The sequence below is a fragment of the Poecile atricapillus genome, chromosome 1, assembly GCF_030490865.1.
Source record: "Poecile atricapillus isolate bPoeAtr1 chromosome 1, bPoeAtr1.hap1, whole genome shotgun sequence".
In the NCBI taxonomy this organism is placed as follows: Eukaryota; Metazoa; Chordata; class Aves; order Passeriformes; family Paridae; genus Poecile; species Poecile atricapillus.
The window spans coordinates 30,956,079-30,983,217 of NC_081249.1; the positions used below are offsets into that span (position 1 = coordinate 30,956,079).

At 40.7% G+C, this 27,139-nt stretch overlaps 1 protein-coding gene across 1 annotated transcript in view; it reads left to right on the plus strand.

The window, feature by feature from the left end:
- The window catches only part of AFF3 (ALF transcription elongation factor 3), a 319,688-nt gene extending 302,691 nt beyond the window's left edge, over nucleotides 1–16,997 (plus strand). Inside the window, exons 16-22 of the mRNA XM_058829676.1 lie at nucleotides 2,912–2,975; nucleotides 5,682–5,818; nucleotides 7,919–7,990; nucleotides 10,363–10,456; nucleotides 14,509–14,558; nucleotides 14,690–14,904; nucleotides 16,280–16,997. Of these exons, the coding sequence (XP_058685659.1) occupies nucleotides 2,912–2,975; nucleotides 5,682–5,818; nucleotides 7,919–7,990; nucleotides 10,363–10,456; nucleotides 14,509–14,558; nucleotides 14,690–14,904; nucleotides 16,280–16,401 (754 nt within the window). The 3' untranslated portion in view covers nucleotides 16,402–16,997. The remainder of the gene's footprint in view (nucleotides 1–2,911; nucleotides 2,976–5,681; nucleotides 5,819–7,918; nucleotides 7,991–10,362; nucleotides 10,457–14,508; nucleotides 14,559–14,689; nucleotides 14,905–16,279) is intronic.
- Nucleotides 16,998–27,139: the final 10,142 nt, after the last annotated feature.

The window sequence follows — 27,139 nt, forward strand, 5'->3', positions numbered from 1 at the left end:
GAATATATTTATGCTTCACTTTAAAATGGCATTTTAATAGCTTCTTTTTTTATATTAGATTTTGCAAGCAGCTTAGTAAAAACCAATGACTTCAGTTTCTGTGTTACGCTTAACCATCCCATAGCAGAGCCCTCAATGCAAGTTTTCTTTGTTCAGGAATGTTCATGTCTCCTGCTAATACCTTCATTGCTAATCATAACTCAGGAGAATAAATCCTGCTGCAAGTTGAAAACCATTTTACAATTAACGTATAAATAAGTCAATCATAATTACATTGTGTTATCTCACTTTGTTTTTACAGCCTCTTACCATGCTCAGACAAGAAAATTAGACATACAGTGCTGGGTGATATATAGGAGGCAATGCTGGAGAGGATGTATTTTAACATCCTGAGTTTGACAGGCATATGTAAAAGTTCATCACTTTCATCATTTCAGAAAGATGAGACTTAGTTTGTTGATCTGTTCTACTTGGCTTTGATTTTTGGGTCTTCATAGTAAACCATCTTCCCTAGGTCATTGCGCAAGACAAAGAGAGACAGAACTTAATATTTTTTTAAGAATTCTTTCAGTGTTTCTGACAACATAGCTATTTTTCTTAATCAAGCTAACACTGTTTCAATGTGTAATATTTTAAAATTGAACAAGACCAGTTTCAGATGGTTCTTCTTATTAAGAATGTCTTCTGGGGAATAGGAAGTATTTGCATTGGCAGTAGGTTATGAGATACTGGGACACAAAGCTGTCTAGACCCCTTTCTGACCTAACAGGTAGAGTAATCTGGGGTGAAATTCCACTCTGTGGGAGAATAATATTTTAAAGAAAGTTGGGACAAAGGAACTGCTTTCCATAGCAACAAGGTTTTTTTGACAAAAAACATTCTAAATTAGCCAGACTTTGAATTTCATTTCTATCTAGTTATATTTAGCCTTTCTTCTCTTCAAAATAAGGTTGACTAACTTTCTGTGATGCAATTAAATGTCCTTAAAATGGCACATAAGTAGAAAGAAACAGACTAAGTAAATACACTGTTCAAATAGCCTTACGTTCTTAAGGAAGTTATAAGGCTGCCCTCTTCTGTCAAGAGGTTCCCCCTTGTTCCTACTTACTTCTGAGCATGCTCTTAATGCTATGAGCATGATTGCTTTACTCATCCATCCCACTTCATTTTTTAGATCTGCATCGTCTCTGACTGACACAAAACATTTTGTTAAATAAGTGTGCTCAGAAATCTCAATTTCAAGAAAAAAAAAAAAAGGGTTAGGAATATGCTTTTTTTGGTCTGGGATAGTCTCAAGGCCTTTCCTGCCTCACACCCCATACCTCCAGCAGGAAGGCTGGGATTGCACAAGGAGTTGGGAGGGAACACAGCTGGGACCCCTGCTGACCACACCATGTGGTGTCATGCTCAGCCTATAAAGCTCCAAGAAGAAGGATAAAGGGGTGAATATTTGGAGTTATGACATTTGTCTGCCCAAAGTCACTGGTAATGACATTGGTTTCCATGAGATGGCTAAACACCTGCCTGCCCATGGGAAGCAGTGGATGAATTCCTTGTTCTGCTTTGCTTTATCTGTTTGTCTTTACCTAAATGTGCAAGTTTTCTTTCACTCTTCTGCAGTTTTAGTCTCCTAATTGTCTCTCCCATCCCATGGGAGGGAAGTGAGTGAGTGAGTGTGTGGAACTGAGCTGTCTATTAGAGTTAATATACTACAGATTGCTGAGTGGCAATAACATCATTTACAACACCAAGCTCTTAAAAGCATGAGTAGTAAAAACACCAGAATTCATACTACAAATACTCAGGAATATCTCATTTTCTTGAGATGAGGACAAAGGAATGACACTCTAACTAATACTAAGAAAACTATTTTGCAAGTCAAAACTTCCCTCTCTGAGAGAGACAAGGATGTAGTAACCACAATATAAGCTGAGAAGAACCAGGACATATTTTAGCTGAGTAGAGAAGGAAGGTCACCTCCCAAGAACCTTCAGAGTATGGAAATGTGAAGACTTCTATGAGAGGCAATCACTGAAGATGCCTGATCTGAAATGACATGGCAAATGGCTGTTCTCCACAGTGACTTAAAAAGGTGCCATAGGGAGAGCTTGTGGAAGATGAAGAAATTAGCTTCAACCATGAGGAGCTCACTGACACAGTGACAAGGAGACATCGGTTTGTTTCCAGTTTGATAAATCTGGTTACAAACATATTTCAGGACAGGTTGAATTTGTGCCCTGCAGTCAGTAGGTCAGGTAGGTTAAGGAAGGGATGGAATCTCCCAGATCTGTTCGAGGAGAAATCAATGGAGAAACTGGCACGAGGAATGCCAGTGGAGTTGCAGCAGGTGGCCCAGCACTGACTCAGAGATGAATTCCAGGAAGCAAAAGTAAACAGCACACAGCATGCTTACAAGATAAGAGGAACAAGAGCAAGATGTAGCTGTGGAGGCAAGCAGGTTCAATGTGTTTTCAAAGTGGAGAGATTAAACACACACTTGTTTTGAGAGGAGGGAGAAGCCAAGGCAAATAACTGTACATAGAGGAATAGAAAAAGAGGTAAGCAAGCATCAGGGAGAGGAGAAGACAGACTATCTTGTTCTGCTTAACGCGTGTATCCATTTTGCAGATCAGAACTGCACTAATTTGGGAAGAAGTTCATATAATCCATAAAAATGCATTTTATTAGCCTTTCTTTACTTGAATCACTGATTTCTAAAGAATGAGAACAGCCATAAATGCTATTGTCTCCACAGGCAGCAATTTGAAAATAGAAGATGCATGGTTACACGATAAGTGTATTTTCTTCATAAAAAATGTTTGCAAATCAGGTTTAAAATAAGGGAAAAATAACCTTAAAATATTCTGCACATCAGAAAATAATAAAATGTCTTCTTATTTTCCCCTGGTAGACCACGCAATGCAGATTACTTTATGCAGGAAGCTAAACGGAAGAAGCATAAAGCAGATGCAATGGTGAGAACATTTTCTTTCCAGTTACATTGCTCCAAATAATTTTTGTAATGCAGTTTCTTCATCAGTGCAGTATTGCTGGGGTAATTATAAAATCTATTATAAGGATGGCTAGGCTTGTTAAATTAAGAAATGTTTATATAATCAAATGTTCATAGCCCAATAAACTATGACTTAACAAATAATGACTTACTGAGATAAAGGCCTGGATAAATAAAACTTTCCATTTATCCCTTTGCTTTAATTAGTAACTATAGTAATGGAGGCTGCGTAAAGAATCCACGTACCTATCTTCTCAGTTTAACTAGCTGGCTAGGTCCTATAATTGCATCTCCAAATTTGGTCTGGTAGCTGAGGTATTTGTACTTTTTTAAAAGTGCTTTGGCTTTTCAGTGCCAGAAGAATCCTGGTTTCATGGCAGATGTTTTCCTACATAATCATAAGCACACAAGGAATCTTTGTAACCCTAGAGGAACACCTAGCACACAAAGTACTGTTGCAACAAACAGATTCATGACCCTGGCTTTGACCTGTCTAAAAATGTAGGCATTAAGAAAAAGAGGAATCTGAGGTTATATGGAGCACTGAAGAGATGCTTGTCTTTCCAAACAAATGGGTGCAACAAAGTATGCAGTGCTGCAGCAGAGCTCTGCTTAGCTGTCCCTCAGTTCTCTCCAAGGCTGTGTTTGTCCAGCGCCACAGATAAGCCAGCACAACATGAGGTCTTTGGGACGGCAGCATATGGAGTGGGACCCTGCATTAGCGTGGCTGTTTTGCAGATGGGGGTAGCTGCATTCCTGCCTTGCTCTGTCAGACACACCTTTGCTGTCATACCATCATGAAAGAAGAAAGGTGGCTCAGAGCCTCTTTTTCTTCACCACTTCTCAGTTGTGCAGAGTGCAGAGTGCAGAGTGCAGAGAGGTGTGCAGAAAGGCCAAGGAAGCAGAAGCAGGTCCTTCATTTAGAACACAAACACTGACTTTTACACTCTACCTGAGTTTATTAGCACAGATTTCTATGTTTTATTCAGTTCCATATTACTCTAAAGTGAGTCTTAAAATCAGAGAATATTGTGGAGAAGTACAAATGGTGCATTTTAGTGTGTTGCTTTAAACAAAATGGAAAGGATCACTTAATATGCAAAGGAAATTCTTAGCCTGGAGAGAAATGTTTTTATGGTAGACTCCCAGAAAGAGGAGTTGCAAGCATTATTCTCTGTTGTGCTACAAGTTTGCTGCATGAAAGTCACCTAGGCACAATTTAAATAGCTTTCTATCAGTATCAGGTGGTTGAAATATCCTCCACATTCAGCTTTCCTGTACAGTGGACCAGGACCTTACTTACACCTTATGAACAGCCCTTTGCAGGTGCTTGCTCTCCCTCCCTGGCTGTGTAGGCATCCTGGGGAAAATGCCATATTGCCAAAGTGCCTCCAGGCACTTTGAATCACCTTGCTGGGCTTGACACCTCCTACTTTGGCACTGCACTACCTGACACAGGCACTCAGAATGAGCAGCTTGAAAATTGCTCTAAGTCTCTTTGCTCCTCAGTCCCCCATCTGTGAAATTGGGATAATAGCACTTCCACCCGCACTGGAGCATCAGGGGGAGAAATATAATAAAAAGTTTGTGAAGTTCTCTGGTATGATCGCAGTGGGAGTCATATAAGAACCTAAAATAGATTGAAGCTAGTGTGCCATTCCAAAGTTACTATTTAAAATCTTTATCCCTTGGAAAAGAATAAGGTCCATTAACCTTTCACTGTGTGCATCAGATTTCAACCAAATGCATCCAGTCCATTAATGGGCTTTATGTACCGCAGGAGTTCTGACTGAAGGAGAGAGAAGTCAGGACAGAGAGGTATTAGTATGATTCATCTCTCTCTTCACATCAAAAATGAAATTCTGAGGGCAGAAAAATGGCATGTAAGTGTACACATATGAACATTATATGCATATTTGCATATACACTGTTACTGAGACCATGCATGTATATGCATTTAAGTGCACAAATACACACACAAAGTCAAAGAAGTACCAAAAATAGAAGAAACGGGGCAAGGAAGGAGGATGACAGAAAATGCTGAGGGAGCAGAGCAGTCCCTGAAAGAGGAGGAGGGTAGAGAAAGCAAATTCCTGACAAGAGAAGAACAGTGCTGAAAATGGTAGGGATAAAGAAGATGGGCGAACAGAGATGAGCCTTTGTATAAGAGTTAGTAGTGAAAGTATTTCATTCTCTTCTCTTAGTTCTCAATATCCATTACCATTCTTTGCTGAGTGATAAAAAACTACACCTATAAAGATGTGTGAAACCCTTTTTAATGAAAGATGAAAGAAGGAACAAAAGGCAGCATCAATTTGTGGAATTTCCACCACTGGCAGAGCTTTGACAAACATGGTTGGAAATGTCCTAGGCAGAGCTGACCCTTATTTGGACACAAGAATGTGGAACAAATAATAACTTTTTTAGATATTAAGATATATTTGGCTATTTAGATATAGAGACTTTTTTTAGCTCTGTTTTCTGTATTTTATGATTTTCACTGATGCACAGGTTTTGATGGGTATTAGCTTTCTCACAGGAAAAATTGTGAACCTGAAGATATATCAACTTGTGTCAAGTTTACAATATTTGTTGAGATAATCCCATCAAATGTAACAACATCTTGATGATTACACTACATCCCTGTGTCCTTATTTTTTCTCTCTAGGTGGAGAAGTTTGGAAAGGCACTGAATTATGCAGAAGCAGCCCTATCGTTTATTGAGTGCGGAAATGCAATGGAACAAGGTCCAATGGAATCTAAATCCCCTTATACCATGTATTCAGAAACAGTTGAACTCATCAGGTAGGAAAGGGAGAAGATGACCCCAGGGGTTATTCTGTGCAAATGTGCTCATCTGCATTATCACCTGTTTTCATATGTGCAGTAAAAGGGTAGAAGTGAACTCCTTACAAGGGCCTGGTTAGTCATGCGTAACGTATATGTATTATCTGTGATTTCTGTGTGAAATTAATTTCTGTGAAATTAAATCAAGAAACTGTGAAGAATGAGAAAAAAATGAAAGAAACAAACAAAAACACAAACAAAAAAGCCCGAAGATTTTCCTATTACCTGAGCTGCTAATTACTTCAAGAGTTTCATGATGTAAGTCTGAGCTACTCAGTGGAGAAAACCAGTAATCCAGAATAACAAAATATTCTCATGGAGTGGTAACTTGAAAAATATTGCAATATGTTTAAGATTGCTGTTTAAAGATTACATGAAAGAAGATGTGAACAGTGATAGAAAAATGGACAGTCAAAAGTACATTTGATGTGGGTGCTCTTAATGTAGCCAGTGGAGTCAGAAGCGCAGCTCACCCTAGAGCTACCCCTAACTTCAGTCACCTTCATGGCTCTCCAAACAGGGCACTCTAGAATTCAGTGCCATCCACAGTCCCACTGAAAAAAAGTATGTCTCTTAAGTCCTTTTCTCCATTATAGTTGGTACTTAAAATTAACATTTTGGCAGTGTCATTGGTAGAGAAAACAAAGGTCAAAATCATTGCAGCAGCTGAGGGACTCTGCAAGAGAAGGACCCCAGACACACTACTGGAGAAATCTGTGCTGACAGTGACCGTGGTATCATTCCTCAGGACAGTCAACCATGCACATCTTGTCAGGATTAAGCTCATAGGAAGTAACACATTTTCATTTTTAAACATTTTAATAATGAATCAGAGCTTCTAAAACAAAAGCATTCTTTTGGACTTAGTGTTGATGTGAAGATTTTTTTACATGTTAATAATTCCACTGGCATTTTATTCCACTTACGACTGTCTTCTCATGCATTTCAGTGGATTGAGGCCAGCTTTCTAACTAGAAGTTTATTGAACAAAATCAAATACTTTTTTCTTTTTTTTTTCTGTAAGAGAACAGTACCTTCCATCTCTGCTATTTTTTCCTTCTTTTTTTTTCCATCTCTGTAATTCCTCCCTTCTTTTTTTTTTTTTCCTCCAAAAGGCAGAAAGCTCTTTCTTTGTCTGCCCTGTCTTTTCTCATGGTGGTAAATATATGGTCCAAACTCTGGAAATTAATTTTGCTTGCAGATCCATAGTTTTCAATAATGTGTATAGCTATGGCCATGTTGTAATGTGAATTGCTGTTAATCTCACTGCAACTCAGAAAAATAAGTAGTTTGCTAGGTATGCCTGTAGAAACAAAATGTTCATACTGAATCTTTGCACAGATATCAGAATTAGAGTTTGAAAGCAAAGGTAGGAAAAAATAACAAGAAGCTAATTATGGGGAACAGGTATTTTTCTGGAAGTGAGCCCAGAAGCACTGTATGTTGTTCTAACCTTGTCTGTTGTTCAGGTATTCAGCTGGAAGCTGAGATTTCCAGAAACCAATTTGTGATTGCGTAGCACATACAGTCTTGAAACACTAGTGCTACCTCTGTGGATCTTTAATATTTATAGAGTTTGAATGTAATGTCATGTGAGCAAAAATAGCTCTGAGCCACATGTTCCCCCTCTGCCGTGCTGTGCTTGGAGGAGCAGATCTGGGTAGACACACTCAGAATTGGCAGGGTGAGGTCAGCACCAGCTTCCAGGCAGCCTGTCTGCCTTCAAACGCTCCAAACCCCTTCCTGCATGAACTCTGTGTAACTGGGTCTCCGCAGCAGCAGAGGTTATTTTGGTAGGACAGTGTCACCTCGCCAGCCAGGCTCCCCTCTGGACTGATGGATGATCAAGGGAGTTCACGGCTGTTTAAAGAGTGCAGGGAGGCACTGCTAATGGCAAAACAGCTCTGAAACACAACAGGAAAAACACATGTATGTCTGGTAACTTGAACAAATAAGTATAAAGGGGCAGATCAAATGACATATGCCAGCATATCTGTCTGATCAGTAATATAAAACTGTCTCCGTTAACTCACGTTGGCTTTCTTCTTCTTGCTTAAGGTATGCTGTGAGACTAAAAACCCACTCAGGCCCCAACGCCACGCCAGAAGACAAACAGCTGGCAGCATTATGGTTAGTAGATCGAGCTTTTCTCAAAAAGCTTATTTTCTGCAGTGAGCCGGTTCTTGAAAATCAGATACTGGATGCAGCCAGATAGAATTATGTTCTCTATTGAAATTAAGAGAATACGTTCTTCTCTGGGAAGGTCCAGCCCTTGTATCACTGTACCAAGTCTGCATGCTGTCTCTGTAAATAAGCAATTCATACTTATTTATTGACTATGACAGGTTGGCTATGGTACGTCAGTGTAATTAATTTTTAAATGCCTGATGGTTTGTTGTTTTTATGAGTGATGTACTTTTGTACCAACAGCTCGGTAAGTTCTTTTGTGGCTGACATTTTAGGCTCAATAATCATAAATTATATTTATATTATATGAAGGGCAATATGGTGATGGGGATAATTAAGCCTCTTGGATTATCTGTTAAATTGAGATTTCTAAATATATATGTAAGCACCTTAGATTCTATAGGATGGCTTCTGATTGCTAGTAAAATACTAGAATGTTATTAAAATCAATTTTTAATTTTATATCTTTGTAGTTGATACATAAAATACCTATTATATGGTTACTGAGTCTCAGTAAGTGGACATTTACAATCAGCAAGTGTGTTTTTAACATCTATTAACCATCTGTTAAAAATCCCAATTAAATGCATCTTTAGCCTCCATAAAGAAGGAGTCCTAATTAATCATTTGTCTAAAAAGGAACCAAATATTCAGAGACTTTTTTTTTTAATGCCCTTTCCCTGTCACTGGTTTTCTGTGCCATTGCTTTAAAAATGCTTAGGTGGGAAAATGACTAAGGTACGGTTAAAAAAGGACATATAAAGCCGTATTACAAAGGCTCGCTGAGAGCTGCCGGAGCGCTCTCAAACATCCAAATTCAGGGAGCCGCTGCATCTGTTCCAGCAGGAGAAAGGTCAGCGCGAGGGAAAGCAGACGGAGCCTTCTCTGGGCGATGAATGGCAATCTTAACTCACCGTCTGCCAGCCAGCAGATGAGCTGACACCATTTGCATATGTGCTGTACCTGTGAAGGTGACAGAGGGAGAGTGACGGCGGTGGCTGCGCGGCCGCCGCATCCCGCGGCTGCTCCCGGCGCCCGCCGGGCGGGCAGGCTGCCAGCCCGCCCGCTCCCGGCCCGCTTCTCCTGGGGAGACACTGTCCTCCAGCGGCCACGGCCGGGATTTCACCGCCGCGCTCCGGACAGCAGCCAGCCTGGCTCAGCAGCCCTGCCTGCGATTGCGTTTGTTCAGGGACCATTTGATAATTCGAGGCGTTCGCTAAGGTGTGGGCCGCTCTTAGGAGCGGGAGGATGGGGAGCACTCTGCATTTCCAAATTCAAAGCACCTTCTGGTGCTCCGAATTGGCTCCAAGACTAAATACTGGTTTTAAAAACAAGTCCTCTGCTGCCAAAGGAAAAGCAAAACACACAGGGTTTTTGCTTCGAAAGCAGCGTTTCTGTGGGACACTTTCACGCTTGCCCTGGTTTTCACACTTTTTCAATCCAAAAACCTTGCTGGGAAAAGGTGATGGTGATTCTCAATTCAGATAATAGACTGGTACACTAAAGCTGCTAGCAAAGAAAAGTGTATGTGTCCTGAATACTGACTATTTTGGTACATAACTATAGTCAGTACCCATTACTCTCATTTAATTATTTAGCTTTAAAGGCGTGTGGCACTCTGCAGACTAACAAGGAGCACAGGGGCAGACAGTACCAGCACAGCACTTTGAGTTTTTCAGCCCACAACTGGTTTCCTCTGGGGACCAAATTAGGCAAATGGCTTGGGAATAGCCTCCAGGCTCCAACACAGCCTCTGTTCTGGTTTCCTACAGAGAAACTTGGCCACTGAAATCTGTGCCAGCTCCAAGGTTTCCCTTTATCCCAGCCATCTCCAGCTGCTGGATGAGACCACTGGGTGTACACAAAATACATCCACTATAACTCGAGTTCAGTATACAAGCTCCAGGCTATTGCAATAAAGTCCCAAGATAAGATATCTCAAAAATCTGTTTATGCATTTGCAAGAAAAATACCAAAAAAATGCATATTTTGAGTTCCAGGATGTTTCTTTTCATTTTGGTCAAGTGTGCAGACTTCAAGCCAGAATGAAGGGCTGGGAGCCCAGACCCTTCTGAATATAGTTTGTTTAGTACCTCACTGGTAGCATTTCTGAGCATGACTTGCCCTGGCTGTAGTACCTAGCTCTGCTCATGAATCCATGGCAAAGTGTGAACTACTGCAAACAAATGGTGATAAAAACTTGTAAGCAAGGTGCTGTCAGCCTTTCACTCTGTGTTAGTTTGAGGATTTAAGATATTCTGTGGGATTTCTGTTCAGGAGTCACCCTTTACTGTCTCCTCTCCTTTATATTCCAGTTACCGCTGCCTGGCCCTTCTGTACTGGAGGATGTTCCGACTCAAGAGAGACCACGCGGTCAAGTATTCTAAAGCGCTTATTGAGTATTTCAAGGTGCATTATTTATGGCATGTTTTTAGACCAATGTGTCTTAACAGGAGATACAGCATCTTACTACAGCAGTAGCTGTGGTGGGATTACTTTTTCCCCTGTGAAGTCAGTGGCATTTTACCATAGACTCCCATGGCAACATCTGAGCTCTAGTTAGTTCAGTTATCTTCACAAGGGTCCCTCTTTGAAAATACACACTGTGGCCCTTCAAAAAGGATGATAAATTTGTCGTAGTAACAGACAGGTATTTTCACATTATTCTTGGTCAATTGTCTAGCGCTATCCAGCTCTGTTGTAAATAGGTTTTGCAGATTTTGCCCTAAGAATCCCCCTTCAGGATTATAGTTCCCACAAGTTCATGACTTTGATCTAGATGAGTCCTCAGATGCAGGCCTTCCACTCAGCATCAGTAGGTGGGACAGTGCAGTGGGACATCTTACACAGGGAGCTGTCAAAAAGCCCACACTGAGTTCAGCAGTTGTACAGAAGCATCAGAGGGCAGACAGACCACCTGCCACGTACTTGACATGGCACTGTTGGCTTCCCCTTCCTGCTTTGCTTGACCTGTTACTGCTTCCGTTTTTCACTTCTGACAAGTCCAAACACTATTTATTTTGAAAAAGCATGGAAGTCTCTCTGAGTATTTTAATACATTTTCTTGGGCAACGTTTCTCTGGAAAGTATCTCAAGCACAAAATCTTTCAGGTGAAGCTCACCTTGCAGTCAATCCGCCCAGCACATGATGTACAAATACAAAGATTAGCCTTTATCTCCCTAGTTAAAAAAAAAAAAATTAACATACAAGTGTTTTAAGACAAACTGCTCTGCTGAACAGCCATTTATCTTCAAACACAGGGCTCATCTCTTGGAGGATTTTTTGCAGACAGAAGAACCTTGAAATGAAAAACATCCATCCTTTGACATTTTGTTACTAAAAAAATTCAATACAAGCACAAATGCTTATGACCAAATTCTGAACACATGAAGACAGGGAAGGGAATTGACAGATCCGTTATTGTCAAATGGAAATTGAAGTCAATGTAATTGCTTCAAAAATTTAACAATATATAATTCAACACATTATGTTTCTCTAACAATTACTTGATTTTGGGGGAAAGAAATACGTGCCTATTGAAGTACTTTATTTTTCTTGACCAGTTCAGAGAATAGCTGTATTAAGAACAGCTCTCAACCATGTAAAATGTCTCCTGCTAGCAGACAGACTGTTTCACAGCAAACATAAAATGGACTTACACTCTACTGTAGCCAAGAAGAGTTTGGTTTTTCGCAGAGCTCCCGCTGACACAATGATAGCATAGCTTCACATTAGAAAGTATTCTCACCTTTAAAAGCAAAAATGAAAAAAAAAATCCATTTGCTATAATTTTCAGTGGAAAAACAAGCCAATTCTCCCCCTCCTTTCATATTTGGTATCTAAAAGCTTTCAAAACCAAGTGACATGAAATGCTGACTGCATTAAGAACTTTCTCATATATTATCAGTCAGAGAAAGATTTTAAATCTTCTCACACATTTGCAGGGAAACACAGACACAATTTACTTTTAGAAAATAAAAAAATACTACTTAAACCTCCTTTAAGTGTTTTATTTCCATTATTTTTAAAAAAATGCAGCAGAGTATTAAAAAGAAGGCACAGATATTCAGGGGCCAGGCACATAGGAGAACATAAAGAAACCAGGAGAATGGGTTGCAGTAGGGAAAGTGGGATAAGAGATGGTCCCTTACAACATTATACTCTTTAGAGTCCTTACCCCCACCTTTCTGGTGCAGAACTGAGAGGAAGCCAAAGCAATGTACCTAAAATACGAGAAAAAAGGTGTGTGGGAAGTTGTACAGTAAGGCAGAGGTTGGTTACATTTACAGTGAAAGTATCCTTGACTCCAACTTTCAAATTTTCCTGCTTCCAACTCTGTAAGTAAACAGGTACTCTGTTTCTATTACACTAGAAAGATGAAGACAGGTAGTTCTGAGAGAGATCAGAAAAGAAAGGGAAAAAAAAATAATCTATTCTGTAGCAGGATCAAATGCTGAGCATTCCCAGGTTGATTTTATTTAAGATGGTAAATGAGAAATTTTCCTTTTTTATCGTTTCACACCTTAGCTTTTCCTGTCAAAAGAAAAAAAAAAAAAAAAAAAAAAAAAAGAAAACTCTCTGAAGGAAAAACCCCTTTTGGGACACTCCAAAGCTTATTTCTTATTTTTCATAGCATGTACCTGGGACATAGAAGACCCAGTGTCAAAATGCAGGAAGAATGACAGGGTAGACACAGTATTGGTATGATCATTGCTAAAATTCAGCCAGTGTTGGGGTGCACATAAAAGATGTGGAAACCCAAGAGGCAGTTCAGAAGACACATTAAAACAGAGAAAACAAACTTTTTTGAAGAGAGGCTCAGGAGATGTGTCCAGTTTTAGTGCTGAATAGGTTACGAGATCATTGTACATGGAAACAGAGCTGATAATTTGCAGATTACATGTGGTTTTGCTGGCTTTGGACCAACAAAATCCAAAAGCCAGCACTGAAGTTAGGAATGTTCAATCTTGAAACTGTGAAACAGCATTTGTTTTTCTAATTGTGAGGCCTGCTAAACATAGAACAGGACACAGAAGAACAAGGAAGATAAACAGTGCCTAAGAATTTCTATATGGCTATCTGTCCTTTTTAGAAGAAATAAAATAAGATAAATTTTAAAAGTAATTTAGCTTCTTTTAGAAGTGTCATGATTGGTCAGAAACAGACACTGCAGATTGTGTGCACTGCGGGATTACTCCTGGCCTTGAAATCCATGAATATCTGAAGCCCCTTGTTTACCATTTTCCTTCCTAAGCCATGAGAGACCAAGAGGTTTTGTACTGCTGGTACTGCTTGTAACTCATGCAGTTTACAACACCTGCAGCCTTGCATTTAAAACAGTATCCATAAACAGATCTCAAGCTGCAGGACTTTGGTCTCACATGGATTTCAAGAAGAGAGGTCTGTTCTCCAGCACACAATTACCTGCAGGTTTGCCTTCGGGAGAGAGCACAAGGAGGTTACCTTCCTCTGAAGAATCAGAGGCCATTGCTGAATGAGAGACTGTGGATGGGATGGACTAGAAAAGCTGGTTTCTTAGACTTCTTTCTCACAGGCCTAGGACAAAATCAATCACTTGGGAGAGGGGTGGAGTTTTTCAACAGCTCAAATGGTCAGGAACCAGTGAATTCCCTCCAGCTCCTGGAGATTTAACTACTAAAATCATTTTAACTATCCAGTCTCCATTACTGCTGACACCTTAATGTCTCCTGCTCTGTAAATACAGTGCTTGTACAAGGTAGTCTCTCCTCAAGCAATGAAATTCTTTAGCCTAAGCACAATATACCAGAGAGAGTCCTAATGACTCCAGGTATACAAGAGACCACACTAAATGATCAAATGGCCCCTTCTGGGTCTCTGGGGAATCCTATGAAAACCACCAGTCTCCATGGGCAGTCTCTCTGACCTTGTGAGTGCTGCCACATTTGGACCAAAGGGAACAGCTCCACGAGGAGCTGTCATGAGCAAGAATTTTGAGCCTGATGGTTAAAACACCCACCTGAGCTGAAGATCCTCAGATTCACATCCCTGTGGATGCCAGGCTGACCAGATTTGTACAGTCTTGCAGGTCCTAGGGGAATGACATTTGTCATTGGGGGAAAGAGAGTGAGAGGAAATCTTTCAGATTTTCTTCATCACAAGAAATTCCAGCCTAAATTTCACAAAGAGTCCTGCAGCACTTTTTTTCTTCTGAATTCCCAGGATTTCCGTGAAAAGTTTCCATTTCACCTAATGTTTTTTCTAAACAGCCCCTATGCCAGGGAGTTTAAAAGACTATGTTTCAAGTCTGTTCTGCAGCACTGCTTCATCGTAACATAGAATTAGGCTGACTGGGTTTATTGCATGATGAGATGCAATTGCATCACTTTCTTTACATTTCTGTACTTTAATACTCTTTAATGTTTTCATTTTTTAGTCCTGTATAAATTATATGCATTGTGATTTACTCTTTCCTTTCCAGAATTCATCAAAAGCTGCCCAGAACCCATCTCCTTGGGGTGCCAGTGGAAAGTAAGTTGCACAGAAACTTTTTATAAGATTGGCAGTTAGAAATAGTATATTTCTATCTGTGGTATGTTCTGATCCTCTCGTGTTTTTAATCCCAATACCTTTTAAATAACTGTACTGACATTGGTTTCTAGGAGCACAGGAACTCCATCACCTATGTCCCCAAGCCCTTCTCCAGTCAGTTCTGTAGGATCCCAGGGGAGCACGGGGGCCCCTTCCCCATCTCCTATCATCAGCATCCCGCAGCGCATTCATCAGATGGCTGCCAACCACGTCAGTATCACCAACAGCATCCTGCACAGCTATGACTACTGGGAGATGGCTGACAACCTGGCCAAGGAAAACAGAGGTGAGCAAGGCAAGGCAGTGGACTGTTCTAGAAGACTGTCACATTATTTGGATCAGGAAAATAACTATTTTGATATGAAACCTGTCTGCAAAGTAGGACTGCAGAGATTGTTTCTTTCTTCAGTTTCCTCCTAGTCTGTTCTAAAACAGCCCAAAAAAGCAATTTTGATAGCTGTCTTGCTTAGAAGAGTTGAGCCAGGACTTGTGACAGACAGGTCACAGACTTGGCTGTGAGTAGCACTTACTGCCATCTGTGCATTCTAGAGAGGAAGGTTTGTGGAAGGTAGAACAACTTCCTGCCCCCAAAGTCATGCAGCTGCATGGGATGTGTTTAGCCAGACCACGTCATAAAGCAGGAGCACACCTCCTTTCTGCAGAAGAAATGAAGAGCCCCTAGCCCTCCCCCATCCGTAGCAGACACAAATTGGAACAAGGTGCCTGCAGCAAACTTCTCTCAGGTGAACTGGTTCCCATGAGCAAATGCCTCAGCATCTGACTTGATGGTGAAGTAATCCCTGGTTTTCAGGCCAATTTGTGTATTTAAGGCAGGGACATGGGCAATATCCAAGTCAAAACAAGGGCACCTAAGTGAAGGTAGGTAGATAGGAGTTTTGGGGCTCATCTCCCATTGCAGTTGATGGAGCTTTGCTCAATATAAATAGCAGTTCAGGGTGCTGTTTAGTCCACTCTGAAAGGGACACAAGGATACAATTCACTGAGGTATCCTTACCTAAACTGCCACTCCAGCGGTCTCCTGTACATCCTGTGTTATATCTGCCAGTCTGGGCTGTACCAACTCCCTGAGAGCATCTCTAATGGGTACTACGTGTCTCCGAGTGGACAACTGAATTCTCCCTATCTATGGCACAGGGAATGGAACTGGCTGATCTTTAAGGTCCCTTCCAACCCAAACCATTCTGTGACTCTAAGTCCTTACTGGCTAGTTAACCAAATTACTCTTTAGGCTGGGTTGGCCATGTTGTAAAGGCCTCTGTTTCTCTGTCATGGTATCTTAAATATCTAGTGTGTCACAAATGTGTCATTGGACACTTGTGTGTAGACTTTTTCATCTACTTGTCCTCAATCTCAGAATAAATCTTGCCCAGAGTCCATTTGCTTTAACAAGACTCAATGAAAAGTAAAGCTGAAGAACTCACTGCTTTGTTCTTTGAAAAGAAAATTGTTGTGCATCAGCCTGGAACATCATGAACCACGGGGCTTTAAAATTAATCTCACCAGCACTAAACTTTCATTCCCATGGAATCTTCAGCCTGACTCAATTTGCAAGAGAATAAAATCTGTGAAAAGGTAACAAGTAGTAAATAAATATTCACTCTTCTGATGCTGAATCTTTTTCTTTTTTTTTTTCCCTGCAGATTTTTTTAATGACTTGGACGCATTGATGGGACCCATCACCTTGCACAGCAGTATGGAGCATTTAGTTCAGTACACTCAACAAGGACTTCACTGGGTGCGGAACAGCGCTCACTTGTCATAATGACTGTGTGCCATTCACATGGACAGTATCTCTTTCATGGATAATTCAGTTATTCTGGACACTGTGCTACAGAAATAGTCAGCTACAGCATTGATCCAAACAAAGGTGAATATTTCTTCAATATTGAGCAAAATTCTTCTGAGTGTAGACATATATGTATGCAGAGGTACAATATACAATGATGTCTCTTCAGAATGAATTGTTCTGTATCACTCTCCAAACATTTTCATATGCTAGAAATACTATAAAGAACTGATCTTAATGCACATACCCTTTCTATTCTTGTACTGAAAAACTCAGAAACCAAAATCTTATGGGTTGATTGAACCAAGTGCAATAAGCACAGATCCCTATTCAGGAAAGCTCACAATAGATTCTTAACTTTAAGCTTGTACTGAAATCCTGATGACTTCAGCAGAGCTTAAGCACATACAGAAGGGCTTTCCTGAACTGGAATGAATGAAGGCAAATCGTAGACATGGAGAATTTTTACTGCGAGCATGGACACATCACAGAAGTTCCCATATTAATGTGCCATCTCCCTGTTACTTCTCCACTGGAGCACAGAGAGGAGTTGTGTAGTCCGCATTAAGTCGGAGAAAGACAGCATTCCTTCATGTGCAATAAGTTTCAACAAAATGCATGCATTTCTTTATCTCCTGTCTTTTTAAATAACTTCACGTCTTGTTCAGCTCCTCACCAACAGTGCAACCTACACTACCAAGCAAAAGGAAGGCCTGAAAACAGATATGCTGATAGCAGGAACTTAGAAGAGATGGTGAAAAATTTCATTCTGTTACTGACAGTAAATAGATAAGGAAAAAATACGGCAAACAGTAATCCATTTAGGAAGGAAAATGTGTTAATTTCGGCTGCACACACAGAGAGACAGATATTTATAACAGTTGTTGGCTTTGCATGGGAATGCTTCATCCCACAGATTTTGACCTTCATATCTTTTTCATCTACCAGAAGCTTGCAACATTTTCTTCCAGGCTGTATGGGAGCATTACATGCAATTTCCTTTATCTGGGAAGCCGAGTTTGCTGCTCATCAGGCTAAGAACTGTTTCCTATCATAATCCTCTCACTCTTCATGCATAATCCTCAACTAGGCTTTAACGTTTCTTGATTTATGGGATGTTTTCAGTTCCTGTTGACAGGCTGTGTTTTTCATGCCAGAAGAATTAATCCCACAATAATTGGAGTTTAATTTGGGTCAGATGAGGTCAAGGCCAGTTTGTATCAACTGGGCTTGCACTCAGTGCATTTTTGTTCATATTCAGTGGTTTTCACATATTTAGACAGGTTTTTTTCCCTATATTGGAAATACTTTTTTTTTTGCAATCAGATTTGCTGCCTTTACTCAAATCAGCAGCTCTGGTGACTTTCAGTTTTCAGTGGACTGTGTTTGTCCGAGTCATTAGATGAACCCTTTTGCTGTTATTTTCTAATCTAATTTGCTTATATGTTAAGAAAATGTGAGTACAAAAGACACTTTCCTTGGAAGATACATTAGAAGTAGCCACTGATACAAATCATTGATTCATTTGTTCTTGCTGCCTTTTTTTTTTTTTTTCCCCACATTTTTGAAGAGATGCATTGTGAAGAAAAGATACCAAACAATATGGCACAATTTCTCAGTCAAATATCTTTCGTAGCACAGACTCCATGTACCCCGAGGTAAAGAGTGGGCTTATGAGCACACTGAGCCCCACATAGCTGTGTTTTTCTGCTGAGGCTGCTCACCATAACTCCAGCTATTGCTCAGTCTCAGAGCATTCACTGTGTTCTCTGAAGCAGCCACCAAGGAACCGCTCAGCCCCAAGCCATCCTGGGCCAGTATTTCTGTGCCCATCGGTGCTCAGATAGTTTCCCCCAAGAGAATCCCTGTGGCTTTGGTCACCTCTTAGCATGGATTGAGTGTTACAATGTGGCTGGCTTTAGGAGAGAACATGTACTTGCCTTTAAGTGACAAAATAGGTGACCTCTGAGTCCTGCCATCACCCTTAGCCCTGACTGTGACCCACCCCAGAAGGAACACAATTTGTTTCGTCACAAGTATCCTGGAGAACTTGATCTGTGCCTTTCTGTTTATCACTTCCCTGGTCTCCAGCTGTGGAAGTCTGTCAGGATTTGCTAGACTAGTAGCAGCAGATTCTGTCAGCTGCTTCAATGCCATCCACAGGTACTGTGGGATTTCTCTTCAGATCAGGAAAGTGAAACTCCAGCTAGATTAGCTTCTGTTTTCTTTGACGGTGCCTATGACGTTTATCTTCAGATAAGTTTGGGGGGTTGGGAGCCCTTTCTGATATTTAATGTTGAGAAATTTTAGCAGTAACATATATTACTTGCCTTAAATGGAGTTTAGTTTTATTGCACATGTGGCATTTGAGTTTCAAATACGGAACTTTGAAGCATGTTTATTTTACTAAGATCGGGATATTTTTCTTAATCATGATAAACTCTTTGTATGGATAAAATTTGTCAAGAAACTTCAAAGAAATGCAAGAATTAATGGTGTTCTGTTGTAATATTTCCAAGTACTAAGCATCTCTGTAGATGATCGTCCTTTCCTGTACATTGTTCTTATACTGAGTTATTTCAGCTAAAGTAACTACTGCTTCCATGGAAATTTGGTTTTTAGTTTTTGTGCTGTCATCATCTATGTTGTTTGATGAGCACACTGAGCCTTAATTTCTGGTGGTGCAACAGGATGAGTGGATTAGAGCGTTTGGCCTTTTCTCCATAGGGTTTCTTGCAGCTATACTATTTAAGTGAGGTTATTTAGAATACTCTTTTATGCAGTCTATTTGCTGTGTAGTGTTGCTGCTGACTGGATCACTGAATGTGGCATGGCGATAACAAATACTTAATTTCATCCTCTTAGGGCCTTGTCTGCAAAAGTGCATGTGACTTTAGGTCTGGTCCAGTCAAGCATATACACCACTTTAAGAACCTGAATAGTCTCAGGCATATCACACTATGAGTCAAAGATGCTCTGTGTGTTTTGGGTGGGACCAGAGGAGACTGTCCTTTGCAGTTCCATGAAAGACACTGATTTATTCTAATCTGCTGTAAAAGTCCAGGAACATGCAAGCTTCTTTAGCCATAGCAACATTCAGATTCAAGTTTTGAAAAGTAAAGAGTCATTCTGTACAAACCCAGAAGGATTATGCCTGGAGGAAGATGTTTGCTTACAAACAGGGGCTTCTGAATCATAAGAGTTGATACAGCAGTGGGAGTGGATTCAAAGGAGCTGTGTATTGCAGGTGGACTTGACAAGTCCAGAATGGCCTATAGGATCCTCACAAACAGCAAGATCATTCAGAGCCCTTGGCCTTAATCCTTTGTAGTATGGGACGGTGGCATGAGTGTCAGGTAAGAACAAAGTATATGCAGAGGTTCAAGCGTGGTCAAAAGACAGGCATAGTCCTTCCTGTCATATGGCAGGATACCCAAACCCCGTGTTTGCCTATTTCTTTTGTCCAAGTAACGCAGAGCTCCAAAGGAAGAGATTATAGTGAACAGAAGACCTTAGGTAAAGGAGGTTAAGAGGATCAATCCCCAATTGTAGATACAAACACATATGTATATACTGTAAATCTAAATAGTAATTAAAGTCACTCAGCATGAAGGATATTACTAGTGCCTACCATTGATCATCAAGTACTCATCACTGAGCAGCCATATCACCTCAGAAGTGCAGTAGCTGTTGTCAAAATAATTTGTGTAGCTAATTAATTTATATGAAATGCACCTTTGGGACTGTGCCATAGTATCTCTTTTATAATACAAATGTTCAACCATTTCTCATGGCTACTGATTCAAATCTGAAATGTCAGGATATCTTTTCTTCCCCAGATGAGGACATACACTTAGACCTGGCTAATCTGTACTTAGTTTATTTACCCAAGAGACTTTAGTAGTCACCAGCCTTAACGCATGTACAGTATATGCTATTCACTGACTTAGTTGTAGGTTTTAATCCAAATGAAGTTGGAATTTGCAAAATGACTTGGATTAATGGCATCTGCCTAGATATCCTGCAGATGTGACATTAAATGATTCATAATTTTAAGCAGGAAAGTTTGAATTTTATGTAAATAAAAGTGGATGAATTCCTTGATCTTTTTACAAGATGATTTTTTAAAAATGAAAAGATGGTCAAAGCAATAGGTTTTTTAACTCTCCTAAATTTTTGGCAGGTCATGGGTTCATGGTAAAAGCTAAATTAAGAGCATCTCCTTCTGCAATATGCCTTGTCTTTACATAATCCTCTTAATGCTCAATATGTCAGAAAGAAATATTTCTTGTTCGCAGCGATGGCAACGTCTCCCTCCCCCATTCAGGGAGAATCCTCAAATTAAAGAATAAAATCTCCTGGCACAACAGAAATACAAACAATGCCTGAAGCATACAGACTTGTTAAGGTAATAACAGGAGTCTGTCTGACACACACCTAACATGCCTCTCATTTTGTTATCTTTTTGTTATCATTTACATCACACATTTGACCTCACTGTATTTGAAACTAAAGAATTCGTCTAATTTTCATATCTTAAAAATTCCTAGTTGGTCTGATCAGTATCATAATTATAACTGTTACATTAGGTCATGTGCACCAGCCCTGTGCATCAAGGACTGGTAAGGCATGTAACCATAGATAAATTTGTCAGAATGCATTCAGAAAAGCATTTGGATGATCTTATATCTAGTATGTCTCAAAAAATGTGAAACTATGTCTCTCAGCCAATATCGTTAGCATGAAAATTCAGCTACTTTACTAGCTCTCACAAAACACTGTTTGCCCTCAAAAACGCCGAGCCTCCATTTTCAGCGTCACTGGCCCCCATGCTGTAAATTGCACTTAAGGTTAATTAACAAATTGGCAAAGTCACTTTAGGTCCTGTTTGTGCTAATCTGAATACAGCTACAAAGAGGAAGAGCATTAAGATTTAGAGCATTTGCTGGTCTTTCAAAAGACTATGGTTTTCCTCAGTGAGATGAGTGAGATCCCACTAGGGCTATTTCTTCAAGTAATTCCTCTGCCTCCATCTGCTGTCTAGCTCTGTTGCTCCTGGTAGCCCACAAGTATGCCTGACTTCCAGGGGTGTTTCCTACTTCAGCAGCCCAAGCTACCTTTCCAACGGGGTGCTGGAACACGGAGCAAGTAACTCACTCGTTGCATAAAGGGCTTGGCTTTCACCCCCCAAACCAGCAACAAATACACCAAGGCTCCTTCACTTCTGTAATTTGTGTAGCTTGAATTTCACACACTGCAGCTTTAAGCCCAGACTTTTCCCTGCTGCCCTCAAAAAAATTCCAGAAAGTCCAAGAAAAACAACAGAATTGGGGGGGAAAAAGGGGATTTCCTCTGTTCCACAGCACTTAGTCATTTTTGGGAGCAAATGCAGTGAACAGCATGAATGATAAGGCACTCAGGTCTTATGTTTCTCATATGTACTAACACTGGGATATTTAACATTTATCTGCCTCTTAGGGCTTTATGAGAATTAATTAATGTTTGCAAATCACTTTGTATCCTCAGAAGAGAAGTGCTGTTAAAGAGCTATGGAAAAAACTGCTAAGTACACTGGATGAATTTCACCCCTGAGTCCAGAGCTACAAGACCCACAAAATCCTTAAATACTATGTAAGCTCTCAGTGTAAGCACCAGAGTGCATAAAACTTGTGCTTAGCACCAAGGGGTGTCACAGCCTAGGTGAAATTGCCATTCCCAGAGTATCTATGACTTTGATCCTTCTTGCAGAGAACAAGAATCACAACAGGACATAATGGGACAAACAGCATAGATTAACAAAGTGCTTCATGGCCATCCTAAGAATTCCAAATATTTTTATGTCTTTCAGTCACTTTGTATTTCTGCAAAAGAAATTTGTACAAAGTATGTTCCTCAAAACAGCCTCAGAAGTGTTCAAATAACTTATTAACCCAAATCCAGCTTCACATAATTTCAAATCAATGGAAATTTTCTTATAGAATGGTGCATTGCAGAGAACTAGTTACTTAACAAAACATTTCTTTAAAAAGTCTCTCATGACAAAATATGTGTCTGATTTTGATGCACATTACCAGCAACCAAAGTGGGAAGCCAGAGATAGGTTGGGAACACAATGTTCAGGGGGTGACCTTCTCAAATAACACACACCATTGTTGGCCAGTATCCCCAGGGCAAACTTCCAGATCTGTCCTGACATATTACCCCTAGAAGTTATCAATAAAGCAGTTCACCAAGGGCTGAACACCAGTCAAATCAACAAAATGTTTCTAACATGGTTCATGTTATTCAGTCAATACTAACAAGTCCTTTCTTAGCAGTAGTTATCCCTTTCTCCTCCACTTGGCATTCTTACATATGGAATTCTCACCATGTCAACAGACTTAAAAGAGAAAATTTCCTGCAGGAACAAGCTAGACATAGATAACATTTACCAAAGGACAGGCCATTCTTATTCTTTTTCTCACTTCCATTTTGGAATATGCCTCTATTTTAAAAAGCATATTTTCCTTTGCAGTTTAGATTTATCATAGAATCATAGAAGGGTTTGGGTTGGAAGGGACCTTGAAGATCATCTCATTCCAACCCCACTGCACTGGGCAGGGACACCTTTCACTAGACTAGGTTGTTAAAAGCCTCATCCAATCCGGCCTTGAACGCTTCCAGGGATGGGGCATCCACAGCTTCTGGGAGCAACCTGTTGCTGCATCTCGTCACACTCACAATAAAAAACTTCTTCCTTAGTTCTAACCTAAATTTACCCTCTTTCAGTTGAAAACTGTTTCTCCCTTGTCCTGTTACTACAGGTTACTACAGTAGTCTTTCTCCATCTTTTTTATAAATCTTTTGTACAGAAAGAGCACAGTATGATCTCCCCAGAACCTGCTCTTCTCTAGGATGAACCCCAGCTCTCACAACCTGTCTTCCTTGGAGATGTGCCCCATCCCTCTGACCATCTTCATGGCCTCTCCTGGACCTGCTCCAACAGGTCTATGTCTTTCCTGTACTGGAAACCCCATAGCTAGACACTGCACTCCAGGGGGGTCTCACAGTAGCAGAGTAGAGGGGAGAATCATGTCACCTGACCAGCTGGTCATGCTTTTTTAGCTTTCTGGGTTGCAAGGGCGCATTACTGGCTCATGTCCAGCCTCTCATCTACCAGCACCCCCAGGTCCTTCTCAGCAGGACTGCTCTCAATCAGTACATCCCTCATCTGTATTGATAGTGGGACTTGGACAAACACAGGGACAGGATCATGCTAATTGACCTTGTTGGGCCTCATGAGGTTCACATGAGGGTCCTCTCTTTCTCTCAACGTCCCTCTGGATGTCAAAGTCCCTTCCTGCAGTTCAAGACATTTTCTTCCTAAACTCCATCCCCCAGCTTGTGACATGCAGGACAAGGTGGAGTTGAAACTGGTAACAGGAAAAAGGTGAGAGGCAGTGCAGAGCTGCTCCAAGCGTTTCAGGACCTTCCTGCTTTCTTCTCATCCCCATCCCATCTGTGGGACTGGCATTCACCTTGTCCCATCATTTCTAGCAGGATAATTCAGTTCCCTCTCAAGGAACGACAGTGAAGCACTCATCTTGAGTGCTGATGAGTCCATGCACAGTTTTTGTCAGCTCTTCACCTCTGCAGGGAAAGGCACATGGGAGGGACCAGTAACCTGGGGACCAAAAGCCCTCAGTCCTGGTGACTCACATACCTTGTGTGAAACAGCAGTGCGGCTGGAAGGGTGCCAGCAGCATCTCCTGGCCCAATGCCTTGGCCTGACTGTGCTACCAATCTGCTTGAGTGAGCTTTGCCACTTCATGGCCCTGCAGTAGCCCAGCAGGAGCTGTTGGTCTCACCTTCTTTAGGCCATGGAGGATACAGAATCAGCCTCTTAATAATTCACTGGGGTTATATATAGGAAAAGAAGGTGGAATGAGAGAGAAAAAAGGTTCTGATTTAAACACAGAAGTTGGAAATCATCTCATCTTGTACTGAAGGTCTAAAATAAGCGCAATGAATCTCACCCTAGAAATGCTTGTTAGTCTCCACTGGCTAAAAAGGGGTTTAGGTAACAAGCTCAGATACAGAGGTGCTATATCCAGGTTTACAGTCACACCTGCTGCTGACAGGAATGCCTGATGAAATTGGTAAATACCTCAGGATGTGCTGAGGCAGGATGGGGCTGAGATCATATTGTGAGGGAGCACATATGCAGGAAAAATAGGTATGTGGTAAATACATTTATTTCTCAGATGTTTCAAGCATATGTTTCAGACTTGGACCACCTCTTGACCACTCAAGAATTTACCAGGCCTAAATCCAAAGTAGATCCTTGAGAACCAAATGTGCACCTTTTTCTATTAAGATTACTGAAATATCAAAAAAATACATTTTTCAGTTTACTAAACACTTGCAGGCACTTCTTCCTTATGTTGCCTGGAAGTAGAGCTGCCCTCCTGTAAACAATGAGACAGGTTTTTTGTAGATAATGAAAGAGGTGAGATTGGCTGTGAGCCTAAGTGAGGCAAATATTACCCTTTTTTATGGAACTTGAACAGCATTTTTCAATTAATTGTGTGAAAATGGGAATTTTATCCATGATGAACAGCCCGTAGGCCACCCAGGGACACCTAAAGCTTGTGGTCTTCCAGCAGACCAGTATTCCCCACAGCAGCTCCTAGGGCTGGCTTCCCTTGCTGTTGGTGGAGCCAAAAAGAGTATGTTGGGAGCTCCAGAGCAGCCAGGTCAAGGTGGGCTCACAGTGCCACTGTCTCTTTCCATGGATGGCAACAGGAGGGGCAGGAGCCAAAGCAGAGGAGCCAGGCAGTGTGGGAATTGCTCTCTGGGCAGTAATCCCTGGTCCTCCTGTGCAGGGGCATTGTTCCATGCTGACCATGGCAGATGGAGAGCAACAAATCATGGCTGCACACACATATGGCCTTTGGCAGCTCCCTGCCAGGACATATTATTTATGGAAACCCGGACTGCAGTGGTGTCTGCTGGCCAGTGCCATGCTGCAGTAGGCATGCTGCAGAGACTCTCCATGGAGTTGCCACCATGCAGAAAGTCAAAACTAAACCACGCTGTGGATGGGTGAGGGAAACAAATGGGTGGGGAAGACAGTACAGAGTGGGAAAAATAACAGGAGGCTTACATTTGTCTTTACTTCTGCCCATTGCAACAATCACAGGGTTCCCTCCCCATTTCCCATGCTGCACATAGCACCAGTGGATGAAAAGGCAGTGTGGCAATCCCAGCATGGGATCAGCTGCTGACTGGCAGTACAGACAGCACACAACAAGGTACTGGCACATTGTAACTCTTCTCCATCTCCCTTTTCACCCAGTGAAATCCTGAGCGAGGTTCCCTGGCCACGTGAGGAATGACCAGTTTATGACTAGAATTATTTCGCACAGAGGTCCATATTTCGTTTATGGCAACAAACGTCAGCGGATTTTCTGTAAAATTACTCAAGTTGAGATGGCTTTGTTTGCAGCTCATAAAATAACGCTCATGTTGCTCCCTGAGGATGTGCTACCCAAGGCCTCCCCCACCCTGCTACAGCAGTTTATCTTTCTGCTGACCATAATCCCACAATATGTCCCCATACAGCAGGCAATATTGTTTACACAGGTTAATAAATGGAGTATTCTGTACAGTAATTTATGCTGTAAAGTATGTACATATATCACAGTAGCAGTCACAAATGCTTTAAACTGCCTTATTTATTAGATTGGTTAGCATCCCCCCCCTTGCTCCAGAATACTTTAAATTATTTTTATCTTTTGCATTAGGTATTTTTTTAGTTGCTGCATTTTGACCCAATTATTGAAAAAAAAAAAATTTACAATAAATATCTAAAATTTAAGTAGAAATAGCAAATTCACCACCCATCCAACTAATATAGCTCTGATTATGATTACAAATAAATATGGTATACTCTTATCTGTGTATCATAGTATATGCCAGAAATCATATTCCATTTGTGATCAATACAAACAGGAGCTTCAGTAACTTTCACCTATTTTGTTCTTCATTGTGAGACAAAAATATAATAAACTACTTAATGTAAAATGTCCCCCACGAGAGCCCTGCTCTTATTCCTCCCTCAGGCAAAACTCACATTGGCTTCAGTGGGAGATTTACCTAAGAACAACACAGGAACATTACAAAAATAAATATATGGCCTATAAACAGTACTTGTGCTTTGTAGTCAGTCCTTTTTAGTGAGAAACATTGGGTAAATGCTACATCTGTAATGCTCCTCTGTCTGACTCCTTCCCTTCTGCTGTACGAGTAAAAAATTGTGATTTAAAACCAATTGTATTTGTTCCATTTGCTCAAGAAAAATAGAAATAATTTGGGGATCAGTTCCAAGCCAAACTAGAAAATAAAAGAAAATGTTACTTTTGTTTATTTTCATGTTAAATTATGTTACACAGTTAAATGGGACAATGAATACAAAGGCAATGAAATTATTAATTACTTGTTCTACTGTTTGGAGATTTTGCTATGTCCACAGTTCATGTAAAACTCATGTAGCACAGTTTCTGGGATGGTGAAAAATCCTACTGTAATGTAACAGAATGAGCCTTAAGGATTTGTAAGAATAAGCACTTTTATATTAAAAAGCAAATATTAATTCATCAGTAATATTACTTTTTTAATGTGACAATAAACCATGAAATCAACATCCTTCTGTCTCAATTGTGCCTCATCTGTC